This window comes from Amphiprion ocellaris, chromosome 20 (assembly GCF_022539595.1).
Source record: "Amphiprion ocellaris isolate individual 3 ecotype Okinawa chromosome 20, ASM2253959v1, whole genome shotgun sequence".
NCBI classification, from domain to species: domain Eukaryota; kingdom Metazoa; phylum Chordata; class Actinopteri; family Pomacentridae; genus Amphiprion; species Amphiprion ocellaris.
Window position 1 is genome coordinate 18,760,405 of NC_072785.1, and position 27,444 is coordinate 18,787,848.

Genomic DNA, 27,444 nt, shown 5'->3' on the forward strand with positions numbered 1-27,444 from the left:
CAAACAAAGCCCTTGATGCCGCAAATGTGCCACGTACAACATCCAGCACAATGATCCGCTATAATTATACCGGAATATGGAAATGAATCAGTATGTAATCTCGGACTGAAAGCACGACCATGAGAGGTGGGTGGGTTACAATAGAAATTTACCAATTATATTACATGCATTTTTAAACACCACTGTTATGTTGAACAGAACAGTAAAGCAGTGTAACAGTCAAATGAGGCTGAGTCAACAGACGACAGCAGGCAAATGCCCAAGGGTGCAAAAAACGCTGCAAATCCCCAGGTTCACAGTGTTTAATTAATTTGATTATGAATTTGCACCCCTACTATCAATTAAAATGGATCCTGCATTCATACCTACTCTTGTAGACCAATCTTGCCAATGCAGTCGCACACCAAAATTAGTAATAGCTATATTGGTTCACAGTGAAATATATTCTTATTTCGCAATAAAGGCTGTAAAATTGTTAGAAGCTTTCCATTTTTTATTCTTTTCTATTGAGTGGTGTCCATGCCGGGAAACGTATACGTTTCTTTCTCTTTGTGCATAAAAACAATGATAAAAAACATATTTAGATGGTGGATTAGATGGCGGGACCACTTTTTTTGGAAAATCTTTACACTTTGCTGTGTTTTCAGTTGCTGTTTACTGTCATTTTCTATCCCTGTTTTCAGTTGTTTTTGGTCCCAGTCTACTTTGGATACGCTACAAAACTTCTTGGTTGTGTTAAGTAAAAGACCATAGTTTGGGTTAAAAATTTTAGCATCTTATTTTACAGCATTTTTGGTCCCAAAGGAGCTCTTCAGACACATATTTCATGAGGCAGGTGCACAGGAGAAGGACGAGCGTATCCATACGATTCAAACATACTCCTACACACAGCATAACTTGCATATTTACATTTATTAGGCCTTTATCAGACAAAAAAAGAGAGAGTTTGCTGATGAAGGCCTAGCACTGAAATGTTGCACCAATAAATGTACCTTTGCAAACTGTGGCAGTATGTTTGAATTTTTAGGATACAGCCTTTTTTGTGCTTTTCACTATAGACCAATGAAGCTTTTGTATATTTTGCTGCTAGACTGGGCAGATCTTGTAAAAGGGTCCTATGTTAAAAGCAAGTTTTAAGACTTTGAGTTTATATTAGTGGTTGTCACTCTGGTGGTCATCCCAATGCAAGAAGAGCGCACATGACTTATTACTAGGGATAAAAAACATGGGAAGGAACTATTCATGAAGGCCAGATAGCTAAACAAGCATAGCACGAAAGATTCCGGTTAGACAGATTTATTTAGAAAGTAAAGAAAACGATATTCCCTTTGTCCGATCAGTCAATTTAGAGACGTGACTCTATTTGTGCTCATATTTACCATAAATGTTGTGGGAGAAACTTGGGTATGGCCAGCTTTTTGTACTTGGCGTCTAGGCTCAGATTTGGTCGCTCTCCACAATGAAACAACACTCCCAGAACAGCAGGGAGTGGAGGGATAAGAACATTCTGCCTGAGGGAACAGAAATTCTGATATGTTTTGGCTTCAAAATAGGGCACAACTAAAAAAGTTTGAAAATCACCGGTTAATATTCAACTCTGTCTTCAAATTTTACAAAACTAAACTGCATTTTCATTTATTCTTTTGCTTTAGTTCCACTTTCACTAATTGTTTGCATTTGGTTTTCATTCACTGTTTGGTTAGGCTTAGGAAAATATTACTCTTATTGGACATTTTCACAACCATACCTACATGTTAGAAGCTTGGCCAAGTTTAGGAATCAAAATTATTTGTAAAAGTTGTGGTGAGGTTTCAGAAAGTAGCAGAGTTCGGGTGAAAATACCGACTTTCACAACACGTTTGAAGCTTCTCCTTCATGTTCTGGTTACAAGGGTGATGTTAGGCTGAAAAGATGCAACAGTAAAGCTATAAAATAAATGGCAAAGATATGCTGATTTGAAATGTATGTGTGGTGCGTCACAAACAAAGATGGTCTGGTTGAAAGTACATTTACCTCAACATGTATTTGAGGATGCAGTTTAGTTGTATAGGAATACAATTTCTGGAAGACAGTGATGGAGTAATGTGATCAAATTGTGCACATATGTATATCTATCTATTTTTTATTGGAGTGCACAAGGTCCATATCTAAATAAATTTGTGTTTAACCTAATAGACTGAAACTGGTATAAGCAGCAAACCTGACAGGAGGTAGAGCTCTAACAAACAAGAGTTGGTTTAGTTTCTGGGTCCCTTTGTGCACTCTAAGCAAGTGACAAAAAAACATGGAAGAAATCCAATAAAAAATTAGGTTGGATATAAAGGCATTCAGCATCTAAATAACTGTCAAAGAGCTGAACATGTCCACGACAGGCAAGACAAACAAAATAATGCATGCTGAAGTTTGAGCAGACAGTGCAGTGAGTACAGTTAAAAGGAGGTATGTCATCGATAGAGGTATCTTCAAAGGCAGCTAAATATATTCAGTGTGAATACCATTTAATCCTTCTCTCTCTCGAATGCACACACACACACACACACACACGAACAACAACCAGCGCTGTGCCAGCCAGGCTGATTAACGTGAGACACAAAGGCGGTGATTCAACCACTCCATCTCTGTTAGGACCTCTCTATCTATCAGGACTGGCTTGTATGCTAACATGGGCGTGGGGTTTGGGGGGGAGTTGAGTGACACGCCGTTAAGAGTCTTTCTCCACAATTGGATTTATCACTGCAAGGGAAATGCAGCAGTTTGTTTTGCAGCAAGCTTTTAAGGATATGTAAATGATCTGGAGGGAGGGAGGGAGAGGAAGATGGATTGTGGACTCCATCATTGGCACTATCACGAGCATTGCAGACAGAAACAATAAAGAAATGAACAGAGAAATAGCCAAGAACAAATAACACAAAAAAAAGTAAGACTGGGTAAGTCATTACTCAAACTTATACTTAACCATCCCTGGATGGTTTGTGAAAGTTTAAAAGTGTCCCGAGCGTTGTGATGGATCACTGAGAACAAAAACACAGTTGGCAACAAATAAAACACCTCCGTGACAGTAAATATAGTCATTTCACGGCCAGTTCCTCTTGATCCGTGGATCAAGAGCATTCTTTCGCTTGCCTCTAACGTCTCACATCTTGTTCTATTGTTCATGAAAGTCACACTGCCGAGTCTATGTTTAAATAATGGCTGCTGCAGCCGGTAATGAAGACACCCCCACCAACCCTCCCTTGCTTTAGCTTCTAGCAGCACTCTGAAAAAGCATCTGCATGTCACCCGTTAGATGCATGTCGATGTGTTCTTAACCTCACCCTTCATGAAAACAAATTGACTTCTTGTCAGCCAGATAGATAGATCACCAGAATGCCCAATGGAAGCTAACAATAGAAACAATCAGCAGGCAGGTGGTGCATGTGTGACTGTGTGATATTGCAGACTCTAGAGTGGAGGTTATGTTGGAAAGCGGGTTTCAGAGAGTGACGCAATCGTAAATATGTCAAGCAACGGTAGAAAAAGCACTCTGAACAATTAAGTCTGTCACTACGATAGTCTATCTCAATCAAAACAGCGGGGTGGTTTAGAGTAGGGGTGTAGTGCAGGTTTAGTGGAGTAACTGCATCTTCTAGTCAATCTAGCTACCATAGGTGATGCTTCACGAATGAGCACAGTAAAGTCTGATTTATACGCCTCCATTGAATCTACAGAGCCTATGCTATAGGCTGAGTAGGTGACCAATGCAAATGAGTGTTTATACTAATGTGCTGGTGTGTCATTGTGCAGTTTAGACATCAAAGCGGTGGGCTTTCTATGTCACTGTGTTGAGTTTCTTTGTATAGTTCAAATAATGGTCACTGACATGGAGCTGATTATGTTGGAGTAGCAGTTAAGAAATGTTGAACAGCAGGTGCTTTGCAGAAATTATTTCAATGCAGGAAAGAAAAATTACATGTGAACTGACGGAGTCTATATGTGGACTGGTAGAGTTATATAAAAGAGAAAATGGTATATAGCTACATTGGCAGAGCACTGGCTCTTCCATTTGCATTATGAGCAAGACATACAAAATTATAGTCTATCTCATGTTATATTTTGTTTCACAGAAACATTAACCTTGCACAAATCAATATGCTGTGTGAGCAGACCAGTCACAGTTGTTGTGACCTGCATCGATGGGCAGTTACACAAGTATAAATCAAGCCTAAGTGTCCTTGAATAGCTCAAAAACAGGAAACGACACCTGTTCAAATTGCATTGTTACAAGAAGACTGATCACTACTAAACAGTCATTTGTAGTTTATTATTCATAGTGACCTTTCATCAAGTCCTTGAAAGTATCCAAGATAGGATACTATTCAAAGTGAATTTTCAGACAGACTTCTTTCTTTATACTTTATCCACATACTCATAACGCCAACTTGCAACCACACAGGTCATGTCTCAATAAAGCAACATCTCACACTTTGAAATGCAGCCACAGGGAACAGCCCAGGTAGGAGGTTTACCTGGGGTTTGCTGGGGAGTCCAGTCAATACTGCAGGTGGAGGGGAGGCAGAACTGGATCCCTGAAAACAAGGGAGTGGGGGGATATTCAGAAGAGTGGGCATATTTGCCCCAACACACAGTACAATCTATTCACATTACAAAAGACAGACTCATGTAGGACCCAGGATCAGACAGCAGGCTCTGAGGATCATCTTGTACAATGGGATCTATGTATTTTCACAAAATTAAAGAAAACAAAAACACCCTTGCCTTCACTAGAGTGGCACATCATCATGTAAGTCCAAGTTCACTGTGTTTTAGGGGAACAGTTTTAGTACAGAGAGCAAACAATACAGGAGTAATCAACATCTATATGAATACTGTTTATTTCCCTACTCTGCCTGGAGCTATGGTGCTATTTTCATGTTTTAATGTTTATTATAATAATGCATCTTTCAGACAGACGCACTGACTTGTTCTTAGGGTTTGTCTGAAGTGGTTCACATGTATAATCTGATGTGGCTCAGTTACCCTAACATGATTTTACCACCGACCTGAAAATGCTTTTTTTTAAATTTCACAAATTTATGAGAAATAAATTATATGAAGACATTACACCAATCACTGTCAGTACAGTTTTGTAATTATGTGATTTATCAGTGATGTGAATGGAGCTGTGTGTACTAACCATGCAACAGAGTGGTATGGATAACGACTGAAGGCATGCTTTGTTTATGGACTGAGCAACCTTGATGTCACCAACTGGTTTGTGGACAACCATTCTGAAGCACTGAGTCATGGCCATCTTGGTTCTTGGAAACCGGACTAAATGAGCAAGCAGTGGATCTGACTAAGAACTGCTAGGACAGTACGCATGATGATATGAGAGTCACCAGGTAGATCTGCCCCAACACATAGACTGCTTCATCATCTATTTCAGTCTGAATGGGACCAAACTGAACAACACTCTGTATTCAGAAAGTCTTGAATCTACCAGTTGAGAAAATAAAATCATGAAGAAAATGTTTAACTCAGGTTACAAAAGAAAAGACAAGTAGGGCCATTCTCTCATAGACTTCTGTACAAAAGAACTTCTTTTCATAACCAGAGGAGTCGCCCCCTGCTGGTCGTTAGAAAGAATGCAGGTTTGAGACACTTCTGCTTTGGCTTCACTCTTCAGACTCAAAGGCTAAGTCCATCTTTTATATGAAAGCTTTGGTTTGAGTGCAGCAGTTTTAGTAGTTCTGTCTTCATGTGTTTCATGTACCAGGTATGCAAGACTACATTCAGTAGACTGTATTCTTTAAACGTTGATTATACATGTAAACGGACAGCTGCAGAAACAACGGACGCTTAGTTGTTGTTATTATACTACTTACTAGCCAGCTCGAAGGACCTTGTTTTATACATATTTCTACATAGTCTGTGCATGCATACTACTACGTGGATGTCTGCAGATGTGGGAAGATGACAAGATGTATGTCATGCAGACCTTTGCAAACCCCAGCGTGTTTGTATAGGTGAAAAGGATAACACTGAGACAGAACTCTGAACATGAACATCTTTTCGTCTTTCATGTAGGACACCACAACTTCTTCTGTTTGTCAGAGTTCATTTTAATTAACAGTAAAAGAACTCTTAAAGAAAGTGAGGGTATAACTACTGTATTTATTGTTCCCCAAGACGAAATTGGATATGTGGGCCTGTATAAAGGAGCAGGGTGAAGTGTAAAATAACAATGAAACTCAGATAATGTTCCAGCAAAAGTTATCACCCTTTTAAACTAACCTTGATCTTGATGAAAGATTGTAGTTTAAAGAAGCAAGTAGCCTAAGCAATTCTGTAAATTAAAGTAGGGCAGATCGCTTGCTTTTCTTGCCATTGAGGAGACTGGCTTATTTGGGTTTTAATAATATAACAGTAAATACTGTGTTATGATAAACACAGGTTAGTCAGTATGTTTTCTCTGTAAAATCTAAATTTAGTTCAGTAAAGTTACTCACTAGCACCATTCCCTCAGTTCCAAAGTTCATAGTAGAAATATGCCATTATCTTTCCTTGCCTAACTGAATACTGCAGCAGTTTATTTACTGATTATACGTAATGAAACAGTTTTTAGATAGTAGCTTTGCAAAGGAGAGGTTAAATGTGGAAGAGGCCCACAGAGGAAGAGGGTGGTACACTTTATGTTGGTGAAATGGGCAAAATGAATATAACAATAATTAATCTCCCAACCCTTTGAAAACCTTTCAGATGCAGCCAATTTAGCAAACTTTTATAAAGTGCTCTGCGCATATTCAATTCAAAACAACACACAGGCAAATCTTTTTCTGGCAGCTCACTGATGTTCTGCTGAAAGATTCTTTTTGTTCCACTGCACTTTATTAGAGCACAGACTTCAGTGGGCGATTCCATATAGAGCCCGTTAATTGGACAGATAGCACAGATATATCTTGTAATTTGCCTGGCTTTTTAGCTATTCATTGCTGGTAACAGAATTCTGCGTCTTCGGTGGTATGTAGGCTCTTTTCATTTGCACTGAATATCAAAACAAAACTATGAATAGAACCAAATACTTACAGTGAGGCACCGTATATGAAATGCACAAAATATCGAGGCCATCTGTCATGCACCATTACAACATTATTTTCATCATTCAGTGTCACACATATTAAAAAAATAGCCACACAATGACACACACCTGTTTTCAGGAAGGAACACAATTCAACATGTCATTACACTTATGTCCCATTGGTATTACATTCTCAGTCTTTGTTTCCTGAGCATTAAGATGATATCTTACAGTAAAAAATACAATATCACCTCTCAACAAAGCCTGTTTTTTGTATAGTCAGATTATAAGACAAATGTAATGATGTAGAGTGTTCTTTTGTTTCAGTAAATGCATTTATACTTACAGTTCAGCAAAGATATGTGTTTATGTTTGACTGCAAAGTGTATGTGCATGTAGGTAACATGAGGTTGTGTCTACAAAGAGGCTACATACTGTAACTGTACTGGTTTGTATTTGTATTTGAGTGAGTGCAAATGATGAGGGTTATTTTTTTAATAAATTACAGATGTATGCAAAAGTTTGGGCACCGCTGTGCAAACTCCATATCTTTTCCAAATCGATCTGACTTGATGTTCAATGGTTAATGATGTTTTGGGTCCCTACAAATGAATGGGTGCCCAAATGTTTGCATGTCACCTTTACAGTTTAATTTTATAAGTGCATTTATATTTCAAGAAATAGTCATTTGCTACAAGGAGAATATTCATTTCTTTTCACATAAAATGTCAACAGAATATATAAATTGCCCAAACTTTTGCATACAACTGTAACAGTACAGTATTCCAGCTCCATCAAAGTTTGTGCAAACATCATTCCGCAGCATTATGTCTTTTTTTCTTCTTAACTGTCCATCCAACAGCTCACATAGTAAACAGTATGTCTTTATAGTTATATGATAACTGCTGATATTTACTTCACTCCACTTTAGAGTGACAATACACATAAAGTTCAAAATGAGTCAAGAAAAGGAAAGTTTCCGTCCTCACTGCAAGGATTGTCAAGACCTCGTTCAGATTAGACCATCTTGTCTGCAGTCTGTACCGGAGCTCTAAAAAGAGTCTCTTAAAGTAGATGAGTAGAACCTTTTTGGATAATGACAGAACAAGAACATTCATTACTCGTGTATCCAATGATTTACACGGTACGCTGAATTAAGGAGTTCTGTCCTGGAAGATAATTCACATCAGTGGTGACAGCTGCTTCAGAGAAGTTCATGCTGCTTTCATTAAATGTTTTTGACGTATTATTCTTCAGTACATTTGTCAACACAGTAGGTTTATTACATTCTTGCAGTATCTTGTGGTCCATGAAAGATGGTTATGCTGCTACCAATGCAGTCATTTTATTATGGAATGTCACTGCAGGTATGTGTAGATAGAAGAAGTCCACGCTTGAATGCCAATGAACACATGACATTTATATCTGTACGTTACTCTACAGTGCACTGGCAGCTACAAACCATGAGCTATAAATAAACTTTGAGCTACATTTTGTCTGCTGAGAATGAGGTATGAGCTCACAGAGTGAGAGACACATATGTGATTTCTGCACTGTTGTACTCATATCTGCCACTCCATAGTTCCACACTGGCACTCCTGCGCACCGAGTCTCTTCTCTGGACCCTCCTCTGCCACCTGTACCACAGAAAGGCTTGATCGCTTGAGGATCTTTCTGCACTACTGAAGGTCCCCTCTTCTGCAGGTCCCAGAGTCTCCAGGGATACAGACATACACTCCAGTGTTTCTGCTATAACATCATCTGACTCCATGAGCTCCACATCCACTGAAGGTATGTCCTGGAGATCTGGTGGTGATGGATCTATACCAGGTAGATCAGGATCTGGGTCTGGACTCATGGGTCCAAAGTCTATTTCCAGTGACGTATCAGGTGATACTGAACTAGGAGGTGATATAGTGACAGTCACCTGTGGCAATGGAATTTCCTGTAATTCTGAGGCTACATCCTGAGGCATGTGAGCTAAGCGATACTCCATAGCTGGATCCAAACAGACCAACTCCGTTGATTGTGAAGCATCTAAAGGGGAAGTTGTGGCAGGGTCAACAGTCGGTAAACTTTGGCAGTCTGACTGGTACATGGGTGGGTCTAAATCCTCAGCATTAGATGAAGAGTCAACACTCAGGTCAAAAGGCTCTGGTTCAGGATCCATGAACACTGAATCTAGGTCATCTTGATCTAGGGAAGTTAGCATGACTAAATCAAAGTGTACCAAATCGGCATGATATATAGGGGTGGTATCCAGTGGTTCTGGGAGGGGTGGCCACTCTGACTCTTGGGAATCTGGTTCAGTGTTTGGTTGAGTTTCTACTGAGCTGGAAGCAAAGGTTGAGACTGATGTATTTTGCTCAAGGGGAAGATCAGAATCATAATCAGGAAGGGTGACAATGGGCTCTGGATTTGTGTCACTGTCAGTTGGACTTGCAGGACAGTCCAAGTCAAGATATTCTGACACCACAATAGATGGGCAACTGATGTCAGTCTCTAAATTATATGGTGTAACAGTATCAAGATCAAGTGTGGGGGAATCAGAGACTGAGGTTGGGCCTTGACCACTGGGGTTAGGTGAAGACATTGTGGTTAAATCTGGAGGTTCTGGATCCACTTCTGTTGTGTCTGACGGATCTGGGTCTACACCTGAATATGGTAAAGACACAGTAGTAGGGTCTTGAGGGACTGGATGTGGTTTGTCCACAGTTACAGGATCTGGAGACTCTGAATCCGACATTATGTCATGATCATGTTCCTCTGGTGGAGACACAGTAACGACAGGGACTGGATATGGCAGTTGTATCTTTTCCCTTTCAATTAGTTCTGAGTCTGGGGATTTCATGTTATCAGATTGAGATGGTTCAGTATGTGAATGAGACTCATTAGCTGAGCTTACATTTATTAGTTGTGGAGCAATTAGTATTTCTTCTTCTTGCACTGTCATCGAATCCTGGGAACTTGTAGGAGCTGTTTCTGATGAAAGTGGCAGTGTATCATGACTGGTGACTGTCTCAATAGTAACTATGGCAGATGAAGTCACAATTGCACAGTCTGGCAGCTCTGGTTCTGGCTCTGGTACTTGTTTTGGTTCTGGCTCTGGGACAGACTCTGGTTTAGGCTCTGGTTCTTGCTCTGTTTTTGGTTGTGGTTCGGGCTCTGGTTTTTTATCTGTTTGTGGCTCTAGTTGCGGCACTGGTTTCGGTTCTGGTTTTAGCTCTGTTTTTGGCTCTGGTTGTGGCTCTTGTTCTGTTTGAGAAGTGGAGGGCAGAGCAGTCAAGTCAAATGTCCCTGGCTGGACTGCTCTAACAGAGCCAGGAAGTACTGGATCCAAAGTAAGTGGTATGGCACTCTCCACATACATTGACTGTGGACAGGCAAGGATGCTTGGGTCCATTGACAGCTGTTTTGGCAGACTTTTGCGGGTTGTTTTCTTTTCATCCTTCTCTTCTGGACAGTTCACAGCTGCATCTGCAGTGCTTTGTCTTACCAAGACCTTGCTTCTGGCCTGGGTCCCCACAGACACTTTAGACACCTGGGGTATCTTCTCTCTAGCTCCCCCAGTGCCTCTCTCTGCAGTAGCAGTTCCAAGTAGTCCTGCCCCGAGCTCTGCTCCTCCTCCTGCCCCTGCACCTGCCCCTGCCCTTGTTCCTGTCCCTGTGCCAGCCATAACCCCTCCACCTAAACCTGTCCCAGGTCCAGCTGCCATGTTGGCACCTTGGGGAGACCATGTGTTGTAATGCTGTGTGAAAGTGTTAAAATTACTGTTGAAAGCACAAAGTTCTTTACAGAGGTCCCTCCTCAGTTCAGCTAACTCTCGACGCATGGCCGAGACCTCCTCCTTCCACTGCATGCTAATAGCTGCAGCCAAGGTGGCCGACTCTTTTATACTGGCCTGGATGGCTTTTGGCGATGGCCTTTCCGGGGCACTAGATCTGGGAGATCTGAAGAGACTTGGAGAAACAGGCGGTCCAGACAGAGGTTTGGCTGTAGCCCCAATGCTATCTTGGCGGTAAAGCCTGTCTCTTCTGACGGGGCAGCCTAGATCATCATGAGTCAAAGGGGTCGTGTCTGCCAAATCCTCATGAACACTGGTCTGGTCAGGTAAACAAGAGTCTTCCTGCACATAATTTCTGTCTGGAAGACAAATGTAAATATGTATCTGTAATATAGCCACAGGTGTGAGCAGCTGGAGACAATGTGCTTTTTATTGCCACAAAGCAGTAACATCAAGTCATGCACTGAATGCCATGAGTCAAAATAAGATAATAGCTGAAATCTACAGCAGTGAAATGCTGACCTTAATGATTATTATCCCAATTTGCACATTAGTATACCATAGATGTATGTTTTTATGCTAAAACTTGAAGCTCTGTAATATCATTTTACAATAAAGTATTAAAAACCTGTCTAACATTGACAAAGCATTCCCATTTTGACTCATTTGCGTTAATAGTTTACACTGCCTTCTCATCCTAAATTTGTAGCATGCATTCTTCACATCTTTTCAATGCACAAAGCTGAAACTCCCAGCTCCCATAACACATCACAGAGAATGGACAATATTTCTAATAAATGAGGTGTTAGAACAATCCTTGCATGCTGTTCTGCTTTCAGCTGAGGTAAGGAAATGTGAACTTTGTGCAGTGAAAAGAGGCAAAGATGAGCAAAGCTTCCAAACCTTTTCCCATCAAACAGGAAGTATAGTATGAACCCTATTGAAAATGTGAGGTCCAGTTTGACCGACAGAATCAAAGCTTTAATTGCCCCATGTCCAGAAAAGTGGCAAAATCATCACACACCAAACTCAGCATCTAAAAATGCAAAGATATTTGAGTTTACTGAGAAAGCAGTGTAAAAAAACATTTATGGGTATGAAGAATTGATCATAAGCACATCTCCAGATGTCCACACCTCTAACTCTCCCTATTTTAGTCCAACTGATAATGTTAGCTCATGAATCTATTGCATGAGGAGGCAGAATCCACTCAGACTTCTTGTCCAGGCACTTTTTCTTCTTTTCTTCCCACATTCTTCATCTGTACAAAGGTGTATCCTTCCTCTGTGAGTCCAGCAATCATGGGAAATGTTGAAACCACCAGCAGCTTACAATTTATAATCAATGCTCAGTATCAGAAATAAATGCACGTGTCGGCTGAGTAGGTTTGGATTTACTGTAACAAGTTTGCATATGCGATACATATGACAGTTCAGTTACCAGTGTAGTCATTGTCAGCTTTTCATTATCCTTTATCCAGGTCTAGACACAATAGTCTGCAACTTTGTAATAGGATCTCACTGTGTGCACATGAGCTCTGGGTTGAGACAAAATAATCTGTGTGAAGTCAACAATCTTTGAGCAAAGAAATTTCATTGCTGTGAGATTTAACCGTTTGCAGCACAGTGTAAACCGGGTTTACAAGTAAAGAACGCACACTCTGCATTCTGGAATTATACCTTTTCTTGGCCCAGTTCGAACATAAGTTGTATGCTCACTGTCACCATGTGCCACCATAAAGAAAATTAGATTTCCAAAATGTAGTGGGAAAAAAACAGTCGTGTCCTTATTTTCTGACCTGATTTTTATTTCAGACAATTTCCATTTGTGATTTTCAATAGGGTTCATAGCTTTACTCTCTGATGCATCCAGTGGATGAGCAGATGAAGCACTGTATTAAAAAATACAGTAGGATGAACTGGCACAGCTCACAAGTGGTAACTTGGGTAATCATACCTCCATAAAAAAAACGGAAACATACAAGAGTGATTCATGCAAAGATACGAAGCTGTTTGACAGGACAACCAGTTTGCACTAACTGTTCTATATTCATCCATTATTGCACATCAATGTCAAATGTAAGCTTTTGGTGTCAGGTTGTTGGTAATTAAGCAAACAAAAATATCAACATCCAGGATGTCACATGTTGTATTGAGCAAATGTATTTTTTTTTTGTCTAATTGTTCTTACCTGTGGTGGACCTGATGGTGGAGGTGACAGTAGAAGCTATGGGGGGGATGCATTCATCGTCCTGGGAGTAGCCGGCCTGGATGGCTCGCAGGTAGCTGTGGCTCCGGGTTCTGAAGCAGCCAGGCAGGTCCAGAGCCTCCATGGCCTGAGATTCCACCTCGCTGAACACCGACTCGCACACAGACTCAAACTGGCCATTTATTTCAGTTTCACTCACCTGTGGGGAAACAAAAGCCATGAGCATGCGTTCACCATTCTTAATCCAGTGAGGCTATTTATTTTTCCGTAGAAATTAATTGGTTGCTTTTAAAACCTGACATTGTGTCTCCATCCGTCACTTTCACTTACAATAACAACAAGGCGTGCTGTTGAAATAAAATGGAGTGAACATGTTTTAATGGCCAGATCAATGAAAACTGTGTTGTTTTTTTTTATAATGTCACAGAAACAATTTCTATATTTGAGTGTTGCCTAGAAATTGTTTCCACACCAGTTGATAACCTGAGAGCTCTTATTTTCACTGCACTACCTCGTGCTTTCTGAAAACACCGTACAACATAATGGTAATTTTCTTAAAGTCAAGGTCAGACTGTGTCCGAAAGTGCTGTGAGAGAATTTGTTGTTGCGGATAAGAGCTATTCTGTATCCTGTCTGCGATGTGTATGACATATCTGGTAATGTCTTTCATATTGACTTGCTATAAATGGTTCTTTAATGAGAAGAAATTGTTTGACAGTTATTACTCTGCTCCCATTTGGCAATATCAAGAATCAGAGATAAACATCTTGTTCTATTGGGATTTGGAATTAGTAGTTTAGTTGAGCTTTTAAGACTCCAAACAAATCAATGCACCTCTTTCAAGAAGGAGATGAATATCTCAACAACCTCTGTTGGAGTTGGAGTCCTTTAATTTATCCTGATAAATGATGTGAAATCATCTGTCATATAAAGTGAGTGGGACTAAAATTAAGTCAGACAAAAGGACGTCTGGGTTTTCAAAAACACCTATCTAAATAAAGACACGCAGTGATAATGAAACTAGGACAGTCAGGCTCTTTAAACAAAGCTTTTAAATGAAGAACTCTGTGGAATTATTCTATTATGTTTCGCTGGAGCCTCTTGACCAACTCCTCCGGGTCCCTCAGCAGTGTGAAGTGTGAAACACTGGTCTCCATGACCAGTTACGACTTGAAAATCTTTCCCACACTGAAAGACTCACCTGGCTCACTTGGCTAACACAGCTAGCCTGACTGAGGGTGCTGACGGCCCGCATATAGCTCTGGTTCCTGGAGCGAAACTTGGGCGAGTTGTAGTTGGCAGAGGGATCCAGGGCAATGCTTGGGTGCATGTCCCTGGTGGCTTGCAAGTGGTAGCTCTGACTGAACAGAGAGAGAAAAAGACAAACAGACAGGGAGTGGGACTACAGCTGTGGCCACGGCTTCTTGAACAAGTCAATTAAAAATAATTTAACTGATAAACAAGCAGTCTGACTAGTGACTACAGGTGTAACATGATGACAAAAACAATAAGTGCTATTAAGGCCAGCGGGCTTCCTCTGGGCAACCTGAACGTGAGAGAGAGACTGGTTATGACAGTGTGTCTCTCAAGAGGGGAGGTTCTCTCTGTTTTTCTCCCCCTCCGCTACACTGATGCGCTCATCGCTGTCCTTAAAAAGGCAGTTCGATTTCTATTGTGCTGAAGCATCCAATCAATGCTTGGAAATGAGGGAAATGCAAATCAGGAGCTAGTTAGTGAGCAAGCACTTCGGAGAGCACCCCGGTGTCAGCCAGGTCAATTAAATGTGCTACCCCAGCAGGGCAAGAGAGATGCTCAGAAACTCAAGCCTGGTTAGGCATCTGCTGGAGAGAAGATGAAGAGAACAACGCAGAGGAAGAAATGTGCTTTAAGTAAACTGAAGAATACTATGTGAGTCACTTTCGGAATAAGAAAGCGAGGCTGGGTTCCCTCCGCCAGATCTATTTCTAATGGCAGGCAGGGATGAGTAAGCAGTTTCTGGGCTTTTTATAGAGATAAACGCTGGTGTTTGGCAGCAAGAAAATGCCAGCGTGATTAAAAGTCCCCCAATCCATCTTGCGATGCTGTAGCAAGGCCCTGTGTATTTGCAAAGTAATATCAACCTTCGAAACATCCAAAGACGTTCTACAGCGGAAAAATCCAGATTAAAAGTGAAGTGGTTAAATCGAAAAAGCTGCAAATGGGAAGAAGAGCTATCTTACAATTATTGTGATTAATCTCTCACAAAGTACATCATTTTTAACACTGTATAAAAAAAATTATTTACTGCCATGCTGATGTGTAACAGTGACTCAGATCATATCTTTATTGTGTTTAACGTTGCCTTATACTCTGGCAGTATGAGCCAACTCCCCAGGTGACCTCTCATTGACTGGTCTTGAGTGTTTGCTCTGTGAGGCGTCCATATTGAGGATGTCAGCAGGGCAGCGGGCCAGCTGGCTCCGACATCTGACCACTGCAACATGGCAGCAACAGAGAGGTAAGGGGGAGGCGCTGAGCCTGTATTCACCTTAAGTCTGCAGCAAAATTGGTGATGTAGTTACGCATGTCGCTGTTGATTTTATCCAGGCGGTAAGAGCTGTGGGTAGAGAAGAAAACAGAGTTACTGGGTCCCACAAGTGGGAGTTGGATGGATGTGACGTCACTGGGCACAAGTCCAATGGAACTGGCTCTGTATGGAATCTGTGGTACGACTGAATGTTTGCTTGGGAGCCTTCACCAAAGTGCTGCAAACATTAGGGTGATACAATATGACCAACAGGGCCTTTGTGGAATGATAAAAGTGGGAGAATGTTACAATTAGATTTAATTGGCAGACAGAATTGCCTGTTCGAGGTAATGTTTTCTAAATGAAACATGTGCACAAACACACAAATGACTGTGGCATAATGAGGAGCGTATTATGAGTTGTGTAACACAGTAGGTGTGCATACAATGTCCACCACTGATGACCAAAATAAATAGAACAAAGCATTTGATGATAAAATGCTGCACACAATAATTACACTACATCATAAACCGCACACTCTTTCCCTGTGTGGCTAATTAGATTTGGTTAATTGAGCCAAATGAGGATTAAAAAAACAACAACAAAAAAAAAACTTCTGTCCCTCCCCGAGCAATGAACGTTAGTGAAGCTTTTAGCTGACAAGATCAGATAGAAGTGCACTGACTAAGGCTTAAAGTGTGTGTTACTTCATCCATCCCTGTCCATAGAGATGTCTATTATCATCAGTTGAGTGAGGGGAGGCTGTTTTGAGGATGCGTTGGCCCTTAATCAAATCATGCCACAGCAAATTTCCTCTAATGTTTCTGATTGGTGCTAATGCACTTCCATTGTCTGCCAATATCAAGGCCCGGGATGATAGGAATCTCACACTTCCTGCCTTTGAAGCTGCCACTGAAAATACTCTTTCGGTGCTTCAACAAAGTCCAGTTTTAACGGTAGCTGTTGTGCCCTAATTTCTGAGGAGAAAGGTTCAAAATAATGATTTGATTGAACAGGACATAAAAAGAAAAAAGGACAAAATTTGAGGCATGAATAAAAGGATTTTGCAAGAAGTGTTAGCAGATACACACACAAAAAAACTCAGCTCAAAAGTATGGGGTATAAGGATTGTAATTGGGCTAATGCAAAATGCAGAAATCACAATAAATGCTTCATTTTTTAAAAAATTGATGCATTGCAACATTTTCTGGAGAAATTTTTTCTTGGGTTTTGTGAGTGGGGTAAAGAAAAACAAAAAGAGTGAATCTTAATCAAGATACTACAGCAAGAGGAGTATGTGAAAGGATAAAAATTGAGATTAATGCACTTTGCAATCGCTGAATCCTCTGTGTCTGCTCAAGCTCTTGTATACTCTGTTCAAGAACATGAAAAAAGGTGCAATCTTTTGGAACAAGAAATTAAGCGGTAGAAGACAAAAATTATATATTTTTTCTACAGTGTCCAATGTCACATTCAAAGTGAGGTGAGAAAGTGTTGAGAAAAAGCCTTGCAAACAGAAAAGCAGCCTAACTATGCATCACACGTCCCACACGGCCACAGATCAATGGACTGAAATTCTGCTTTGACCTTGAGATCTGAGTGAGAAATGCTTATACATAATGCTATTTAAATGAATTATTACGTTATAACAAATCAGGAACTATTGAATGCTTTGCCTGTGTTAACTGTCATTAATTATGGCTAATCATGGAAGGGCTGCAAACAAATGTGCGTTATTTTGTAAACTGACTAAAAGTGGGTCTGATTGATTGGCTTGTGTGATCAGGCCTTGATCACAGTCATTTAAATAGAAGCTGCTGTACAGATGGTTGCAGAAAGATTATGTTCTTCTGTGCATGTGTATGGATGTAACCTGTTATCAGATGTGACATATTGTTACTGAGTGATTAATTATGCTAATAAGTAATAGTGAAATCTGCACGTCATCCGTTTATCATCATCAACACGTTCTTTCAACGTATGACAAAGGCACAAAAATAGGTGATTCATGTTCAGTTTATCATAGCTGACGGCTCTGCAGCTTACAGGACACGACCGGCTATGGGGTGAAACCAGGTAAATGATTATTAATTAAAACAATCATTGACATCTAACTTTACCCCGAGTGCACAGGTTGTTCCAGCTCAGCGCGCCCGTGACTGTGATGTATTCTTTATTGGTGAGATGAACAAAGAAGAGACCCTGTCAACCACAAGAGTGACAGAGAGCTTGACAGCCTGTTCTCACTTCAACATGATTTGCTTCAGGGAGCCGCTGCTGTCAAATTTGTGTTTGGTCCATCTGAACACCCCAGAGGGACATCAAATTGCTACAAGTGCAGAGGAAATCCACCCTACACCATTTCTGTCTTGATTCCAATCTAATTCCATCTCAACAAGCCCAATGAACCATAATAGGATGAGAACTCTCATGCCAAGTGGCACTCGCATCTCTGATGCCTCTGATGTGTGGATTCAAAACAGTGACAGATATGGTGCCAAAAAAAAGTTGCAAATGGTCACACTTTTCAGCTAATAATGAGATATTCAGGCGCGCTGCAGACAATGAAGTAATATTACGTTTTCAAAATGGAACAGGGTGGGTTATCTATGCAGATTTTGTACAAATTAAATTCTCAGCTAGGATAGTTTCATCCAAATGTGTGATTTAAAACATTTGCGTCAATTATTATACATGAAACAAGGTTCGTCAGGGGAAGTTTATCCAATCAACTATGGTTGTCTTTTTAGGTTTTTTTTTTATGGTTTAAAAAACAAACAACAAAACAATCACAAGCCACTTGGGTTGACAAACAAGATGTGCCTTTTATATATTTTGATTTGAAACTCACCATGTTTCAGCTGAAAACCATGTTCCAAAGTTCCCTCTGCTGCAACATTAACATATATATACTGTATTTTCTTGTTAGAGTGGCAAGAAAAAATAAGTGAGCTCTTCCAGTTACGACCAAACACAATCTAGTTTCATCAAGGACGCACAATTCATTGTACTGTTTTGCACATAGTAGATCCTTGAAACACTCACAATGTAGGTAGGTTGAAAAAAGTCTGTTAATGGCATTGCTAAGCCTAGGGGCATAGCCCTGAGGTTAATGGTATTAACAGAAGCTAATTGGAGTCTGGAGTTATCAAATCTGGTGTACAATCAGTGAAACAGGAGGTGTGGGGTTGAGCTACTGTTGCTTGTGGATAAAAAGCCAAAATGCAAAGAGAAAGCTTCATTTGAAAAGATATCCACATAGGTATGGACAAGTCTTTGCCATCAGGAATAGTTGGAAATGGTTTAGATATAAGACAACATGTCATATAGAAAGATGATTTAGTACGGTGACTACTCTGACTAGAAGTGGACGCTAAGATGACGTTAAAGACCAAATGATGGCACATGAAAAGACTGTAGAGGAAGCTGCTGCTCTACAAGAAAAGGGAAGACAACATCAGCATGAGCCTGAAGGTTTCCAAAGATGGCATAAGAAGAATACTACATCCCAACATGAAGACACCATCTTAAAGTGAAGCAAGGTGGAGGCAGCATCATAATTATGTTTTTTTGGTGCCTCTGGATCTTGACAGCAATGGTATCATCAAGGGCAAAATGAATTCCCAACTCTGTCAAAGTATCTTACAGGACATCAGAGTGGCTGTCCATCAGCTGAAATTCACTACAGGTTGGGTGATATGGCAAGACAATGATACTAAATGACAGAATGACTTCAAAGAATATCTGTTTTTTTTTAATTTTTTTTATAGGCCTTCATTTAACACCTGTTTCAGATGGTATTATCATCTTGCATCATATCCATACATATTAGGTAAATATCTTCTACAATGGTCAGTAGGTGGGATACCATCCCATTTAATGATGATGAAGGGGAGATTTTGCAGATACAATGGCAAACAAAAGTCAACATCTGGACTTGGAGGGGTTGGATGGAGGCATAAGTCAGCAGACTTTCACACAGCAGAGTGGAGCTTTAGTTCCATCTCAGATCATAAGCACAGTTTAATCACTTTACTGACAGCAAGTCTCATTTTGACTTGTGTTTTCAGTGGATACCTTTGCTAGGTTTAAATAAAAGGGTCATGGTATTGGTTACAATACACACTGTCACTACATTTACCACGTTACAAAGCTCCATTTTGTTGTTTCCAGGGTGACGACTCCACTGCAGATTCACATGCTGACATATTTAGTGTTACTTTCTGTATTTCAACGATAAGAATGTGTGAATTAGGTGTACCCACAGTGACCTCGAGCGAGCCCTGTGCTGAAGCAGCTTTCTGTGAGGAAGAACAGAATTTCTCTTGAACAGCTTTTGTTTTTTTTTTTTGTTGTTTTTTTTAAAAAGGTTTTGAACAAGATATGTACCAAGTGGGTCAACATATGTAATCAAGATACAATTTCTGAACTACTGCACATATAGTTTCCATACCTGTACTGTAGCTGAATACCAATATATGGTCTGTCAGCCTTTAGTTACTATCTGCTGATATCAACCTGGCCGCTGTAACGGCCTAATGCTGCACCAAATCAATCTTAAATTGTTGCAATCAGAAACATTTCAGACAATACCACATTATAGCATTCATAAATGAGTTGAGGGGTAGTGTCAGGACTCTTCGGTAATGACACCCTTGGGGACACTCCTGGAGTTTGAAATGAATGCACCAACAAACCTTCTCCTGCAGACTCAATAATGCTGCTGCTGCTGTCAATGGACTGAGAGTCAGGCCACACAGCCTGATCCATGGTGGTCAATATCTTGCTTTCAGCAGAGCCCAGCAGACTCTTGGTCTAACCACTGAGAGAGCCATTATTTAGAGGGGCCTTGGAGTACAATAACTGCAACTGATAGCCCTTCCTGCTGTTGCATCCTCATAAATCATTCACTGTTTACAGCTATTCAGACTGGATAGAGAGGGGAAGCTTTGCAAGATGTGAAAAAAGCAGCATACCTCACTGTAGCTCCCTCATTCGTTACATCATAATCTGAAAGAGCTGTTAAAAGCTGCGAACGACTGCATCCTCTCTGACAGATATCATTATGATCCTCGCTGATCACAATCCATAACATTCGATTTGTCATTATATATCCACTGGGATGAATATCTGGCTTATTATGTTGGCATAAAAGGGTGTATTTGACAGTAAGAGCTGGTTTCTGGATCTCTACCTCTACTGAGAGACATCAGAAACACTCACCACGCTCCCCGTTAATCCAGTTTGTGTGTATGCGTGCTTTCATGCGGGTCAGGTTAACAGCGGCGATGCGTATTAGTGGATTCTGTGGGTGTTGCCCACTGCGGTCTGAATGCTTCGAGGGGAATAAAAGGCATGCTGTATGACAGAGTAGCAATTTACAAAAAAAAAGCAAAACCTCTGCTGAATGGAAATGAGCACGGGGTCAGCAGCCTGAGAAGTGACAGACTAGGATATGACAATAAGAGGTAGGGAATCATCACTGTTAGTCAGTATGTTAATCTTGTCTCTGTGACATACTGCAGCTAAGTGTCTGTCACATGCCAAACTCTACACTGAGGTCAGACACAAGGTCATCTTTGCATAATGCCGACAATTTATGTCAGATTATTTGCCTTTAGGATTGTGCAGAGCAGAAGCTGAGCAAACGCACAGTGTGATTGATGCCAAAGTCGCAGCAGCCCTGTGAGGATTTTTTCTACTCAGTCCTCCCTGAGTAAAACACACTGCAAGAGGAGAAATGAAACAGGACATACGCCCATTATGCTTCAACAGGAGAAGCAACAGCAAACCTAACTGTGAGCTTTTTTTTTTTTTTAAACAGAACAATTCTGCAAGTCATACTCCTACAGTGCCTGCATTTTTCTCCTTTGTTTTTTCATTGCAGTTTTATAGATTTATCCATCATCGCTGTGACTGTGGTTGGATAACCGCGTTATACATCTTGTCTTCTGGCTTTCTCTTTCTCTCCTTTTCTCATCTGCAGCCTAAATATTTACTTAACATTTAATCTCATTTAATTGAGAAATAATTCAGTTTCTAATGCTGATGAATAATGTTCCTTTAAGCTTTTAGCCACTTTAGCATTGCCAAGTGATATCAGTTGTCCAAGAATGTAGTGTCAGGACGTCCTGAGTTGTAAGAAGTAATTCAAGGGACCTATTCACACCACTTCATTAAATGCATTGTTGCACGATGACACTCTAATTTACTGCTTTAGATAAACCTTTTAAGCTGCAAACATTATTTTGATGACATAGTAGCATTGGCAATTGCATTAACTTACCACTGTGTGCAATTTAAACTCAAGTTTCTGCATTAGCTGATTTAAAACTTCAGTTCAAGTTGATGTAACTGAAATAAATTGGCTTCATAACCAAGTATTTTGAGGTCAGGATACCAATCGTTAAGTAAGTGATCATTAAAAATACCTTTGATTGTGAAACAAATCCTAATTCTCCTAACTCATTTGCTTGTTGAATAGAGTTTTATTTGAGAATTAAAAAGATTCATACAAACTATTGTTTTCTTGAGCCCAAATAGTGTATTTCCTGTTTTATCATGACTTGGACTCTGTTTCCATTGAATTCAGAATGAAAGCTGCAGTTTTATAAAGAGCTTCCACACCAAGTCATTTAATATTTACACAACTATTTGAATACTTTTAATATAAAAAGAACTGAGGTCAGACAAGTTTGTTTGAACCCATTTCATCTATTCTAAGTGGTTTATTGATAATTCACTAGGGATATGTGGTACCTAGACATGAGTTTTGTCACTGGGAAAGGTTTTTCTAGCAGTCCCAGTAGACTTCCTTTGCATAAAAGCATAGAAGTGCCCTGATTTGAATTTAGGAGGGCACGGAACAGGTGAATGAAGTCCACAACAAATTCTCAAAGTGAATTGCTCCTAAATCAAAGCCTTACTTAAAACACACCAACTCTACAGCACTTCTCTTTCATCCTGACTGCACTTTTTGCCATTACACCTTTGATAAAAGGAAAGGCAACGTCTGACTGTCTAAAATGGAAAAGGTACGATCAGAACCTCTGCTGTTTAGGCTGAGACTGCAGGCCCTTAACAGAGACCCCAACACTCAGCTCAGACCCTGGCTGGTACTGCAGATGTACTCAATAGAGAAGAAGAAAGGCAGATAAAAACAAAAAACAAAACAAAAAAAAACCCACAGTGTTATGAAAGAGCAGGTCTCGGATATCTTTGAAATTGTCTCATTAAAGTAGACTTGTGAATGTCAGCTGTAATCATTGTTTTCACACTGCTGAGAACAAAGAGGAACAGGTCTCTTGAAAATTGAACAAAAGTGAATTTGCTTTCCTGTATTGCCACCTTTTAAAAAATTATTTTGGGAAACATGAATCTGCCACACACAATGTAATAGTTTCCCATCTGAAGTACTATAACAATACAATTCCAAAATCACATAAGGCTGTACAGAGAGATCATAACAATTTCATTTATAGATTTAAAATTGAAAATTGAGCATCTAACAACAGTTGGAAATGATAGACAGATCACTAACTAAAGTGGGTAGAAGATGAATGAAATCAAGATGGTAGAAGGATGTGAGGTACTACAAAAGGTGTTGCAAATACAGAGAAGAAACTACTGAAAAAATGAACAAATATCCTGACATACAACAGAGAGTAAAGGCAGGCAGGTTAGATAAGAAAATCCACTTGTGACCAAAACAGCTTTAGAGTAATCTCTGCACTATATCATTGCTGTAGCTCTATTATAATTGGCCTTGAACAGTATTAAGAAAGCAAGATAATTTTAATATTCATGTTGATGATAACACAACCCAAGCAAATACCTTCGGGGGAAAAAGCCTAGCTTTTACTGAAGAATTTCTCCACCCCAGCCTTACTATAGAAGCACATAGTTTATTTTATTTTTTATCTGAGTAGTCTATAATCTAATTTCCTTCTAATCTAATGGATTTGTGAATTCTATAATAACTCTTCTTGTATCTCTTCCATAACGTAGTTGCATGTGTTCCTTTTCCTGTGACATTGTCTTCAGCTTGTCTCATTGTGTAATCCTCTTATGAGTGTTTTCTTCTGCCACTGAGTTAACAAAACAAAAGCCCTCTATTTCCTCATCATTTAATAGGACAGATCCCAGAAGAATGTGCCAAACACTTTCTTACAGCTGATATGAAGACCCATAAAGGAATTCTAATGAGTACAGGGTTCAGCTATCAAGGGCTTGACACTGATGTAGTGGCGGGGCCAAGCAGCAGAAATGAAAACTTGCAACGTGGCACAAGGGAATAAGCAAGAGCAGAGAGCAGGCATGATGATTTTCAAAACATAAACAGGTAATGAGCTGAAAGGAAGCGCACTATTAAAGATGCAATTTCAAAATAGAAACACATATAGGAGCAGTTATGAAATGAACACATAACATGTCTGCATTGAGAGAATTCCGTTTCATCATTATTGTAAGGGTATTTCAGAATTAATGACAAGGATTTTAACACGTGCTGTTTGATTTACGTTACTTAAAGCCACTATATGTGTAATCTGAAGCTTTTCATCTTCAACAACCACCCAGTTGTAGCATCAAATATCTCAGCGTCTCCAGGTTGGATCCCAGGGGAGTCCCAGCAGGAGACATTGAGTCTGACTGAATAGGCTAAAACCAATAGTTAGATTATGACTGGGGCTGATTTATATATATTCCCAAACACACACACAAAAAAACAAAACAGAAAGATGACATGACCACATAAATATTCTACACTTGCTTACTTTCTTAAAATGAGCATGAGAGTTTTTAAGATGGAGATTGTTGGCTTTATACAAGCACTAGAGGCAAAGTGAATACTTAAGCAAGGACATGCAAGAGAAAAAAAAGGAGTAAACCAAAAAACAGCCAAACAACCTGAACTACTGAAACCTTTGTTCAGCATGTGTCATACCTCTGGGAGTCCAGCAGGTCCCTGGGTCTGATGATGGCCTTGACTAGGGCGTCTGGTCGCACCGACTTCTGAGGCGATGCCTTGGGGCTGGAATCCGACTCTCCGCTCTCCTCGTCCCCCATGGCTTTAACGTAGCTGCTGCTCCGCATCCGGCGACAAGGGATCTCATCATCCTTCCCTCCACCAGGATAACCCCCCCATTCATCCTGGGGCACCTGGTTGGTTAGAGAGAGGGACAAAATCTTGCATATTTGTTGGTTTATAGAGATACACACACCGTATCTGATGCTGTAGTAGTGATGGTGCACTTTTATTGACACTGGGGAAATATAAGATTCGCACACTAAAAACAGCCAAAGCAAGTTAAAATCTGCAATAACTGGGGGTTATCACTTTATCACTTAATAAAGCTATTACCCAAAACCTGATAAGTATTAGCTGCTTATTTACATATTTAGTACACACAGCAACATTAGCAATCATTGGAGTAGTGTTTCTTCATTCTTTCTTTTAGCTCTGTTTTGTTCTCCACCAACTACTGAGGGAACTATTGAGTATTTTAGCTGCTACCCATATTGTTAACTTTTTGCTGAACGATGCTAAAAAGCCTGTGGAGCTGAGGTAAACACTCAATTAGCTTGGGTTTGTCAGTACAAATGAAAGATTTCATATCTTTTTTCATATTTTCATACTCTTCTTATATAATATATAGATTCCAGCAGCTTTCACAACCTTTAATGTCTAAGCAATCCCATTGTTTGGTATTAAAAACACATTGCAGCAGCTTATTTCTGCTGTACCACAAAATGACTAGCCATATCAGGGTGAATTTATGTCTGATACTGTGGTGTGCCACATATTTCTTTTTCTGTGATTACTGCATGCTGTCTGTGGATCCCTATCCACATAAAACATGAGTAAAAGGCCACGACACTACATCTTCTACAAAATTCATTTTATTCCTCCCTCTGTATTGCTACAGCAGAGCAACCATTAAATTTTAAACACTATCAAATTGCTCTTAACTCTTAGAGGACCACATAAATCTAAATGCAGCCATTTTAAAACATCAAAACCATTTAAAAAAAAAACGGTGTTGTAACATTTTCCAGTAATGAAGCAATGTGCCATTTGATAGGCACTGGAATTGAATTCCCCTGTCTCCGGCACAGTTAGTTCTATCCATTCAACATTTTCTTCAACACACATTAAAGCCTTCACACAGCTTCCACAGCTGCTCGACATTTCAGCTTTTCTGCGGTTTGGCCAGGTTACAAACTGATAAAAACCTTGACTGAGACGCTGCTGTAAAGTTGGCCGGCATGTTAATCATAATTACTGGCAGGAGAAAGCTTGAAACTAGAGATAAAAAGGAGCTATCTTTACTCCTCTTGTTGCAGCTATCGCATGTGGAAACCTGCCATCAAAACAAGGTAGGCAGTGTACAATTTTCTTCCACTCATCAAACCGAGTAATTGACTATTCTGACGTCAGCATCACCATTTTACAGTGACAACAGGGTGTCTGACTTGGACTCCCTGCCTGTCTTTACTGCATATGGAGGGAATAAGTCACACCAAACAAGTGGCATCAAGACAGTCTTAAAGGCTGAATGTGGAGCGAACAGGAAGACAAACGGAGCATCTTGCATGGAGCTCTCTGGAGGCTCGTAACTAAGCGGAGGTTAATGCACTTTGATATTAGTCCGACAAGCTTTGCCCAGACAGGCAGTTTTTGTTATTGGAGTTCATTTGAAGCAGAACATATGCAGCTGTCATCGAATATGAATACAGATCACATGGAGCAAAATTGTTTTCAGAATCATGATCATACCGCAAAGGGGGGAAAAAAAATGTGACTCCATTTTGTTACATGCCATTACACAACACATAGCAACGCTATTATATGGTCTTAATAGGTTTCTGTATTGCAGATGGTGGTGTAGCTTATTAAAATCTTCTGGGCTAACTTCACCCACTCACACAATAAAGCAATGATGATTGTTCACAAGCTCATTACACACAGTACTGCACTTTCTTCTTCTCTTACATGCTCTCTCTCACGCACACGCACAATACAATACACACAATACAACACAACTGCATTATTGGGATGACAGCAGCTGAGTCAGGATCTCGGTTTCTCTTACAAAGCATGGCAATGATAACAACACAACACACAGACAGATGCAGACAACCTCTGCAGACATGCAACAGCACAAACGTCTCTTGCTTCATTTTGCTTTATAGATTCACCTTGTTGCAGTCGGCTGCCTGTCAGAAGCTTTGCTAGTCATGCTTTTACATGCACTCATAAAGCATGGCACTGTCAGCAATCATTAAATTATATGTGAAAGTTGACGACTTCTTTGATGCTACATCCATATGTCACTTTAACATCCTGGCAAGCACATCGCAACAAGTCCAAATCCATACTTGCCTCGATTTTATTGAGTTAAATCCAACTCCTGTCCATATTTCTTTGACTTTACAATAACTCTGTAGTCAGGAAGTGTTTTAAAATTGCCCCAAAACCACTAAAATATTGGATGAACGTGTGGTTCTACTCAAAATACATGTTCCCTTCTGCCAAATCAGTGACTAACTCACTATTTACAGGTTCACAGTGGACTGGGTGACAGTTGACTGTCTATGCCAAATGTCAGGAGGAGATAGGCTACATCCAAATGTCACTAATGCGTCAGACACATGACTAATCATTTTCTGATTAAAATGTCACTATTGGAAAACTGGCAACTGATATGGGATTGCTAGTCAAAAGGAAATACAAACAGAAGTGATCCCTTATAGCAAGAGACTTAAAAATTCAAACAGTTTTGGAAAAGCATGAAAAGCATCTGGAATTCTAAACAGAAAACATTTTTAGCTGTTTATGAGACATTAAATTCATCAGTGGAATTAAAGATACTCATATGCTGCATGTAT

At 40.0% G+C, this 27,444-nt stretch overlaps 1 protein-coding gene across 10 annotated transcripts in view; it reads right to left on the bottom strand.

The window, feature by feature from the left end:
• Positions 1-27,444, bottom strand: part of dlgap2a (discs, large (Drosophila) homolog-associated protein 2a) — a 195,818-nt gene that overhangs the window by 24,829 nt on the left and 143,545 nt on the right. For 6 of the 10 annotated variants that reach the window (XM_055006166.1, XM_055006165.1, XM_055006168.1 and 3 more), the window contains 5 exons: positions 24,500-24,714; positions 15,577-15,645; positions 14,251-14,410; positions 13,032-13,248; positions 4,694-11,200 (listed from right to left, as the gene is read on the bottom strand). In XM_055006166.1, coding sequence (XP_054862141.1) covers positions 8,577-11,200; positions 13,032-13,248; positions 14,251-14,410; positions 15,577-15,645; positions 24,500-24,714 — 3,285 coding nt within the window. In that variant the 3' untranslated portion in view covers positions 4,694-8,576. Of the gene's footprint in view, positions 1-4,505; positions 4,566-4,693; positions 11,201-13,031; positions 13,249-14,250; positions 14,411-15,576; positions 15,646-24,499; positions 24,715-27,444 lie in introns of those variants that run through there. The other 4 variants (XM_035948891.2, XM_035948892.2, XM_055006167.1 and 1 more) reach the window with 4 other exon arrangements.